At 36.1% G+C, this 9,807-nt stretch overlaps 1 protein-coding gene across 1 annotated transcript in view; it reads left to right on the top strand.

The window, feature by feature from the left end:
- The window catches only part of LOC105160271 (protein DOWNY MILDEW RESISTANCE 6), a 3,625-nt gene continuing 1,698 nt past the window's right edge, over nt 7,881–9,807 (top strand). The window contains exons 1-2 of the mRNA XM_011077585.2: nt 7,881–8,156; nt 8,411–8,658. Of these exons, the coding sequence (XP_011075887.1) occupies nt 7,959–8,156; nt 8,411–8,658 (446 nt within the window). The 5' untranslated portion in view covers nt 7,881–7,958. The remainder of the gene's footprint in view (nt 8,157–8,410; nt 8,659–9,807) is intronic.

Here is a 9,807-nt window from a genome sequence, read left to right as displayed (position 1 = left end):
CACCCTTCTCCCCCAATTTTCAAAATCCAGCCCTAACCCCAAATTCACCTACCAGCACAACGAGGAACGACCACAGACAGCGGAGAAGAATCAAGCAAGGTGCCAGCAAAAATATGCGACAAGGAGGGGTGCAAAGTCACCGGATACAGAACCAAAAGAGGTGGGTCCATTTGTCGGCGAACTACCACCGTTCGACTCCTCTCTCCACGGTGAACATTTTGAGCTGTCAACCTTCTATTTTGTTAACTCCCCGACGAGCGAAGTCTTTCTCTTTGAGCGCTTTCTTTCGACCTTCTGAACGAATCTCAGGCTGTCGTCTGCAATAAGGAAGGTGACTGCTATGGTATCGACCAAGCACGAAGTGAACAAGTTTGCATCTCTTAAGTAAGTTGTTTGATTTTGCTGCTCTTTGATATTTTTTTTTGTTGTTTTCTTGAATGAAGTTGACTCGAGCTTTGTTGTATTTGAATTTGAAACTCACAGATTTGAAGAGGAAATCATTTCTCTCATTATGGCCAATTTTTCAGCATGCTGTTACAAAATAATTTTTGCTGTTTCATGTGGAAATTCATGGCTGATTTCAAATGGGGTTTTAAGGCAATTCATGGTTGTTTTTAATTGGTTTTTAAGTCATTTTATGGCTGCATTAGTAGGTCATTATTGGCTGCATTAGTGTGAGGAGTAGCCATGCCTATATAAAGGCCATTCCTCATGCTTGTCAAAACACACAAACATTTGATCAATTCCCTTCTTTTCTTGAAGTCTCTCTTCATTTCTCTATAAAATATTTTATAGATTTGAACTTAGTTTTAGTAACAAGCTTTTGAGTGTTGTTCGAGGTGTTCTTCGGTATAGCGCTAAAACCGAAAGAACTGTAACCGTCTTATTTTGGGAGAAATTATGTTGGACCCGGTGCACTGCTGATACGGGACGTATATTTTCTTCAAGGCAAGCAGTAATTCTGTGATTCGGTTAAATGAACAACTTCAAATTGGACTGAGAATTGTTACGATACAATTCTCGTTGTAAGTTTTCGATTTAAATTTCTTGTCGTAAATAGCTTTTCTAATTGCTTTATATTACTTGTTCCAACGTGGCTTTATTTGCTTTTGATTTCTCAAATCCGATTGTAATATTTCAAAACGTCGTTTCGATTGCTTGAAACCAAATATTTATCCAACAATCTTGAAGAAAATATACAGGTTTTGAAAAATTGGATTTTATCGTTGGAACTGTTTTGGAAAACGCTATTTTCAAATTCTTTATTTGAAACGTTACTTTTAGTTTTCTAAAATACTAAAGATAGCCGAGCCGATTTCTGTTGCAATTCCGATCACACAAAAGATCGACTTGACCGGTTTACCAGACAATTTTTCGGGCCAATTTTTCAAATGTTGGCAACAGCGAATGAAAATTTGGTTGACGATGAAAGGACTTTTGTCAGTAATTCAGGTGATCAGACCTGAACCTACTGATACCGATCCCAAAACTGCTGAGATAGCGCAGTGGACAGAAAGGGATCAAATCAGCAGAGGAGCGATTTTGTCAGCCTTGTCAAATACGCTCTTCGATGTCTATTGTTCTAATTCTTACACTGCCAAGTCTCTATGGGATGAGTTGGACCGAAAATATAATACTGAAGAGCAAGGGCTCGAAAAGTATTCTGTTTTCAAGTTCATGAGGTATCAAATGGTTGAGGACCGGTCTGTAGCTGAACAGACTCATGAGATTATCAACCTTGAGCATGCTCTGCCTGATGCTGAGATGAAGCTTCCCGAGAAGTTTCTGGTCATGTCCATAGTGGACAAATTTCCCAAATCTTGGGAAAATTTTGGCATGACACTCAAGCATCAGAAAGGGAGATTGTCTCTGGATGATCTTATGATTGCTATCAGCATCGAGGAAGAACATAGAAATCAAACGCACAAGATGCCTATTGAACATCAATCAAGGGCCAATCTTATAGTGGGAAAACAGAAAGTGAATAAGATTAACACGAACTCGAAAGCCATCAATAAAAGCAAGGCCTCCAAAAATAAGAAATCAAAAGCAAACAAACCATGCTGGAATTGTGGGCAGGTTGGACACTGGGCCAAGCTTTGTCTTAATAAAAAGGCTAAAACTGGGCAGGCAGTTGTCAACATGGTTGTGGGAAGTTCTAGCGGTGCTAGCACCTCAGGAGCAACTGATGGGTATGCATCTGTACAACCCGAACTCTTGACAATTTATGAACCATGTGATTGGTTGATTGACACTAGAGCGAATGTGCACGTTTGTGCTGATAAATCTCTCTTTGTGTCTTATCAGACCATCAGTGGAAGGACAGTAAGCATGAGGAACTCCAGTACAGCTGAAGTACTTGGGATAGGAAGCGTGGACTTGAAGTTTCCTTCAGGGCGCATTCTGTTGCTGAAAAGAGTTCATCATGTACCCACTGTCAGAAGAAACATTATTAGTGGTTCTGTAATAGTTAGGGAGGGATATGAATTAGTTTTCAAATTTAATAAAGTTGTAATTCAACAATTTGGTATTTTTGTTGGTAAAGGCTACTTAGACGATGGCTTGTTCAAAGTTCGAGTTGATAATAATAAAATTAATGTTTCTGATTCTATTATATTGAATATTGAATCTTCTACTCTGTGGCATAATAGGTTAGGCCATTTAAATTTCAATTCGATCAAACGAATGATGAATTTAAATTTAATTCCTAGTCAAAATATTGAACGAAATCACAAATGCCAAGTTTTTGTAGAAGCTAAACAAATTAGGAAACCCTATCAGTCAATTGAAAGGGATTCGGAAATACTTGATTTAGTTCACACTGATATTTGTGAGACTTGATTTAGTTCACACTGATATTTGTGAGTTCAATGGAGTTTTGACCAGGGACCACAAACGATATTTTACCACCTCTATAGATGATTACAGTAGATACTGTTATGTGTTTCTCATGAAAAATAAGGATGAAGCCTTAGACAAATTTATTTTATTTAAAAGGATGAAGCCTTAGACAAATTTATTTTATTTAAAAATGAAGCAGAAACCCAAACTGGTAAGAAACTTAAAAAACTAAGGTCCGATAGAGGAGGAGAGTATGAGTCGAGTAAGTTCAATAAATATTGTCAAACTTTTGGCATTATTCATGAAGAGACTCCTCTGTATTCCCCTTTGTCTAATGGAATGGCTGAACGAAAGAATAGAACATTCAAAGATATGATTAACAGTCTCCTACTAACCTCCGGGTTACCAAAGTATTTGTGGGGAGAGGCTTTGAATACGGCTTGCCATATTCTGAATAGAGCCCCTCTGAAACACAATACGAGTACTCCTTTCGAGTTGTGGAAATGTAAGAAACCAAGCCTCAAATACTTTCGAGTGTGGGGGTGCCTAGCAAAAGTGTTGTTCCCAGAACACAAACGAAAGAAATTGGGTCCTAAGACTGTTGATGCCGTGTTCTTGGGCTATGTGGAGACAAGTTATGCCTTAAAATTTCTGGTTATTAAATCAGAAATCCAGGCATTGAGGTCAACACAATAGTCGAATTTCGTGATGCTGTATTCCTAGAAGATGTATTTCCTTTAAAAACAGGAATACCTTCTAATGTTTCGCTTGATGATTCACTTGCCTCCACATCTATTTCTGAATGTGGGAGTTGGTCCTAGTAGTTCTAATCAGACTCATGAGGAGTCAGATGAACCTAGACGGAGTAAGTGAGCTAGGATCGTCAAGGATTTTGGAAATGATTTTGTCACTTACAACATCGAGGATGATCCGATAACTTTCAAAGATGCTATGGCTTCTTCAGAAGCCAAACAGTGGAAAGAAGCTGTCAAAAGTGAGATGTACTCCATTGTTTTCAATGGAACATGGGTGCTAGTCGATCTCCCTCCGGGGTGTACTACTATTGGATGTAAGTGGATTTTTAAAAGGAAACTGAAACCTGATGGGACCATAGATAAGTTTAAAGCCAGATTGGTGGCTAAAGGGTTTAAACAAAAGGAGAGAATAGACTATTTCGATACCTATTCTCCGGTAGCTCGATTGACTACAATCCGGGTGCTTATAGCACTTGATTCGGTGTATAATCTCCCGATTCATCAGATGGATGTGAAAACAGCCTTCTTGTGGTGAACTCGAGGAAGAAATTTACATGGATCAGCCTGAGGGGTTTGTAGCTCATGGTAACGAGCATAAAGTTTGTAAACTTGTTAAGTCTCTATATGGACTTAAACAAGCACCCAAACAGTGGCATGAAAAGTTTGATAAAACTATTCTTGCATTTGGCTTCACCAAAAATGAGAATGATAAGTGTATATACTGCAAAGTTAAAGTAGATAAAATGATAATTCTATACCTGTATGTGGATGATATTCTATTAAAAGGATCAGGTTTAGATATTATTACCGAAATCAAGTCATTTTTGAAAGATAAGTTTGAAATGAAGGATATGGGTGAGGCTAATGTGATTCTTGGCATCAAGTTGACTCGGTCAACTAATGGGATAGTCATTTCTCAATCTCATTATGTTGAGAAGATAATTGAGAAATTTGGTTATCAAAACAGTAGAATTGCTAAAACACCATATGATCCTTCTGTAGCTTTATTCAAAAATGAAAGTGGTGTTTCGGTTGCACAGCTAAGGTATTCCCAAATTATTGAGAGCTTACAGTATCTGGCAAATGGCACTAGACCAGATATATCTTTTTCTGTCTCTAAGCTGGCTAGATACACTAGTTGTCCTGACAAAACTCATTGGGGGTCTCTAAGCTGGCTAGATACACTAGTTGTCCTGACAAAACTCATTGGGGTGCTTTGGATAGAGTACTAAGATACTTAAAGGGCTCGGTGTCACTGGCCATACATTATGGCAGATTCCCTGCTATTCTTGAGGGATATAGTGATGCTAGCTGGATAACCAAAAACTCCGGGAGTAATGGGTGCGCAGGATATATTTTTACCTTAGGAGGGGGCGCAGTCTCCTGGAAATCTGCAATACAGACTTTGATAATCCGGTCTACGTTTGAAGCCGAGTTATGTGCGTTAGATACGACTGGTATCGAGGCAGAATGGCTATTTGGGTTGTTATCACAACTTCCCATTGTAAGTCAGCCTCTTTCACCGATTGTTGTACATTGTGATAGCCAAACCACAATAGCAAAGGTGAGGAGTCGTAAATACAATCAAAAGACCAAACGACACATCCAAGTTAGACTGAAGTCTATAAGGGCATTAGTGTCAGGCAGAGTAATGGGCATTGAATTTGTGGGAACAAAGGACAATGTGGCTGATCCTTTGACGAAAGGATTGAATCTGTCACAAGTTTATAAGTCCAGATTGAGGATGGGATTGAAAACCCATCAGTGATATATCTACGACGAAAACCCAACCTTTTGAGTGGATATCCCACAAAGAAGGTTCAATGTGGTATCAACAAGTCGTAAGGGTATGTTCAGAGCACCAAATAGACTGATACTCTGTATCTGGAGTCTGTCCCCTGAAATTCTGGAAGGTGCTGCTACTGCAAGTATAGTAAGAGTTTATCTCTGATTGCGGTCAAGTCTTTTAAGACGAGATGCTAGCAGTGCATCCCTGGAGATGCCCAACTAAGTGAATGTCGTTGTTTGGCCGCAACTAAGAAATTGGGTTATTCCTGAAAGCATTCATGAACAGGATCAGGACACATGGCCTAAGTGTCAAATCTAAAGATCAACACAAAGCGGGTGGCTTGTTGTTACTGACAGACGTTGTCACACTCACAGGCTTAAATTCAAGGCTTAGTTCCATTTAACCTGGTGACAACTGACATTAGATAACTTAGACAGTGGTTCAAACCAGAAGGTACCATTGTTGAAAGCAAGTCATGGAAACTTGAGTTCGAATCTATGAGTTTGTGTGGGATTGTTGTATTTGAATTTGAAACTCACATATTTGAAGAGGAAATCATTTCTCTCATTATGGCCAATTTTTCAGCATGCTGTTACAAAATAATTTTTGTTGTTTTGTGTGGAAATTCATGGCTGATTTCAAATGGGGTTTAAAGATAATTCATGGTTGTTTTTAATTGGTTTTTAAGTCATTTTATGGCTGCATTAGTAGGCCATTATTGGCCGCATTAGTGTGAGGAGTAGCCATGCCTATTATATAAAGGCCATTCCTCATGCTTGTCAAAACACACAAACATTTGATCAATTCCCCTCTTTTCTTGAAATCTCTCTTGGTTTCTGTATAAAATATTTTATAGATTTGAACTTAGTTTTAGTAACAAGCTTTTGAGTATTGTTCGAGGTTTTCTTCGGTATAGTGCTAAAATCGAAAGAACTGTAACCGTCTTATCCTGGGAGAAATTACATTGGACCCGGTGCACTGCTGATACGGGGCGTATATTTTTTTCAAGGCAAGCAGTAATTCTGCGATTCGGTTAAATTAACAACTTCAAATTGGACTGAGAATTGTTACGATACAATTCTCGTTGTAAGTTTTCGATTTAAATTTCTTGTCCTAAATGACGTTTCTAATTGCTTTATATTACTTGTTCCAACGTGGCTTTATTTGCTTTTGATTTCTCAAATCCGATTGTAATATTTCAAAACGTCGTTTTGATTGCTTGAAACCAAATATTTATCTAACAAGCTTGACCTCGAGCTCGAGTCAATCAAAATTGGTCGAGCTTGACTCATTGACAACTCTAGTAGCAACCCCTTATGCACGTTTACTATAATTCCATACCATCAATGTAGAAAAAATTCCAAATCCTAAGCATGATACGGAAATATAAATATAATGGCGAATAATTAGGATATATGAAAATCAAACAAATACTTGTAGTAATTTTGTTCAGATTATGGAATAAACTAAGTGATTTAGATTTTTTAAAAATGAAAATCAATAATGATTATGGTTTAATCTAAAATCAAGGATAGAAATTAGAAAGAAGACGGAACGACTAAGCAATATGTCTCAGCTGTGGAGTGAAGTCATTGAATTGAATTGGGTACATAAAATCATCATGTGGACCTCTTAATCGACACATATAGTCAAGTTTAATAATGATATTCATAGACTTGGAGTTGGTCATGCCATTGACTCTAAAAATTTCCAACAATAATTTTTCTTGGAAAACATCCTACGTAATAATAACAAGAAAAATAGATGAATATATACTCTATCAGTATCAACAATATTATTTTCTACTTTTATTTTTATAAGTCAGTCTTACGCGTTTTGATTTCACGTATACCATAAGTATGAAATAAGATAAAGTCTTGTTCACGTGTGTTATTATCCAAGCATGAAATTTCCCTCTCCCTTTTCTTTTCTTTTCTTTTCTTTTTTTTATAATTCATCCAAAATATTGATTTTATTTATTAATTTGTAGTAACCCTACCTAAATAAAGTCCAAATGCATATACATACATACATACATATATATAGATATTATATATAAAAATATGTAAAATTAAAAATAATCATACCAAACTAACACATTTGTCAGCTTTACTTGATCCCAACCTATATATGGATAAACTCCACGGTCGTAATGGCGTAGACAAGCACCATTAACTAAATCTAAAACTAATTGCATTGGAGTTATCCCTTCTTTAGAAGAGGTTCTACCCCAAACCCTAGTTCGTATGCATAATTAAACCAATTTAATATTTACGCCAGCACGTACATATTATAGCTAATTAGGGATCCTAATTATTTAAAAGAAAAGGAATATTTATCATTTACTTTTCTAAATAATTATTAATTTACAATTCTACTAGGTACTCACTAATATAATATATATATATATATATATAATGACCCAATTACAGGTCAACCGTCAACTTCCCTTTCTTAACCATTGCCTATACATATAAAAACACTAGCTAGCTAGTTGGCTACTTCACCTCAACCCCGCGGGCCAAACACATCTCACTCATATCTCAGTTAATTCAGGGCTACATATATATCTCATGGAAACTCAGTTACTCTCCGCCGGCGTTCGGTTCTCAACTCTTCCTCCCAGCTATGTCCGCCCCGAGCCCGACAGGCCCAAACTCTTCCAAGTTGCAGACTACCACAATGCCCCAATCATCGATTTGGGCTGTGCTGACAGAACATTCATAGTCCAACAAATAGCACAAGCTTGTCAGAATTATGGGTTTTTTCAGGTCACTCTACCTCTTCTCTTTGAAATTAACATCAGCATGTTTATTACATTTTTCTACTACTCTACGTTCTTGACGTGTCATGATATATTGTCTGTTTTGATCTCACCCGTTATGAATCTTCGTATGTACTTTATAATCTCCTTTGACGTCGTGTGATAGTACACAATCACCATCATATATATATACAGCATTGCTGATGCTTTCTTTTTTTTTTTTTTTTTTTCGTCTTCGTAATTTACGTATAAAATGAATAGGTTACAAATCATGGTGTGTTGAACGAAGTAGCAGAGAAGATGTTGGAGGTGGCGGATGAATTCTTCCATTTGCCGGTGGAAGAGAAGATGAAATTGTACTCAAATGATCCCTCCAAGACCACGAGGTTGAGTACAAGTTCTAACCCACCAAAGGAGACAATTCACAATTGGAGAGATTATCTTAGGATTCACTGTCACCCTTTGGACAAATATGCTGAGGAATGGCCGACCAATCCCCCATCTTTCAGGTAATAATATCTTTGTTTTAGGGCATTCTTCATCATCTATGCATGCCTTTCATTCATACTATCATCTTAATTTCAGGGACCTTTTTTCTTGAAATGTAAATAAAGTTTGAAGTAAGCTAGACGACTTAATTTCTATATACAAGTGAAATCAAAACTTTACTTTTAGGTTTTTGATACGGAACTAGCTACTTCATACAGATATTTAGACTCAACATTGAGTGTACGTAAAAGTGATCTTTTTATAATATTATATAATACGTGTAAATAGATATATAATAATTAATAAGAATATGTATTATTTAATAAAAATGATAACAGAATAATTTTAAAATTGTCATTGAAATTAGTAGTTCGTATTTGATGAACATAACGTTCACATTCTAAATAATTAGGATTTTACCAATAATTTTTTAATATTCCACCGGCATATATATAATCAAATCTGCAATTTCAAGTTTCAATTGTTCATTCCTGTACCACGTGCGCCTGCATGAAATTAGTTATTTCACGTGCTCTGTGAAAGTCGCCGTCGTTTTACACAATGGACGGACATTGAAGCAACGGCTAATACCTTCCTGTCGGTGATTAATTATTTTTAAAAAATATATTTACAAGACAGAGTTGTGCACAAAATTTGAGCAATATTAATAAAAAAAAAAGAATAACTATATTTTAACTAATGTATGGACTTATTTGTTAAATAAAAGTAAATTTTATGGGTATTAAATGTAATTTTTTAAATCACAAAAAATTTATGTATAATTACATCAAATTTAAAAAAAATATAATTATTCCAAAAAAAATAGATAAGCAAAAATAAATGTAAAAGCGCGTACGTCTTGAATAATTTTTTAGCATATATTTGACAGCTTTTTCACGCATTTTACGACATGCCGTATTGAAAATATAACTCCTATATTGGTACACTAAATATTCTTATTATTTAATGTGATTTCACCAATTTTGTAATAAAGTCATCATCGTAGTGACATCAGCTTAGAACATCAGCAACGGTGGCAGATGCTCTGAGTGTTAGACACGTATACAATTTTATGACATAAATCCGTGTTGACGTTGGCCAAATAAAAATTCAATTTTTTTTAATAGGTAAACTTGGAAGTAAATGCAAATAAGTTGAATATTGGGATC

This window comes from Sesamum indicum, linkage group LG4 (assembly GCF_000512975.1).
Source record: "Sesamum indicum cultivar Zhongzhi No. 13 linkage group LG4, S_indicum_v1.0, whole genome shotgun sequence".
NCBI lineage: Eukaryota > Viridiplantae > Streptophyta > Magnoliopsida > Lamiales > Pedaliaceae > Sesamum > Sesamum indicum.
Note: the sequence above shows the minus strand (reverse complement) of the source record. Positions and strands in the feature narration are given on the sequence as shown.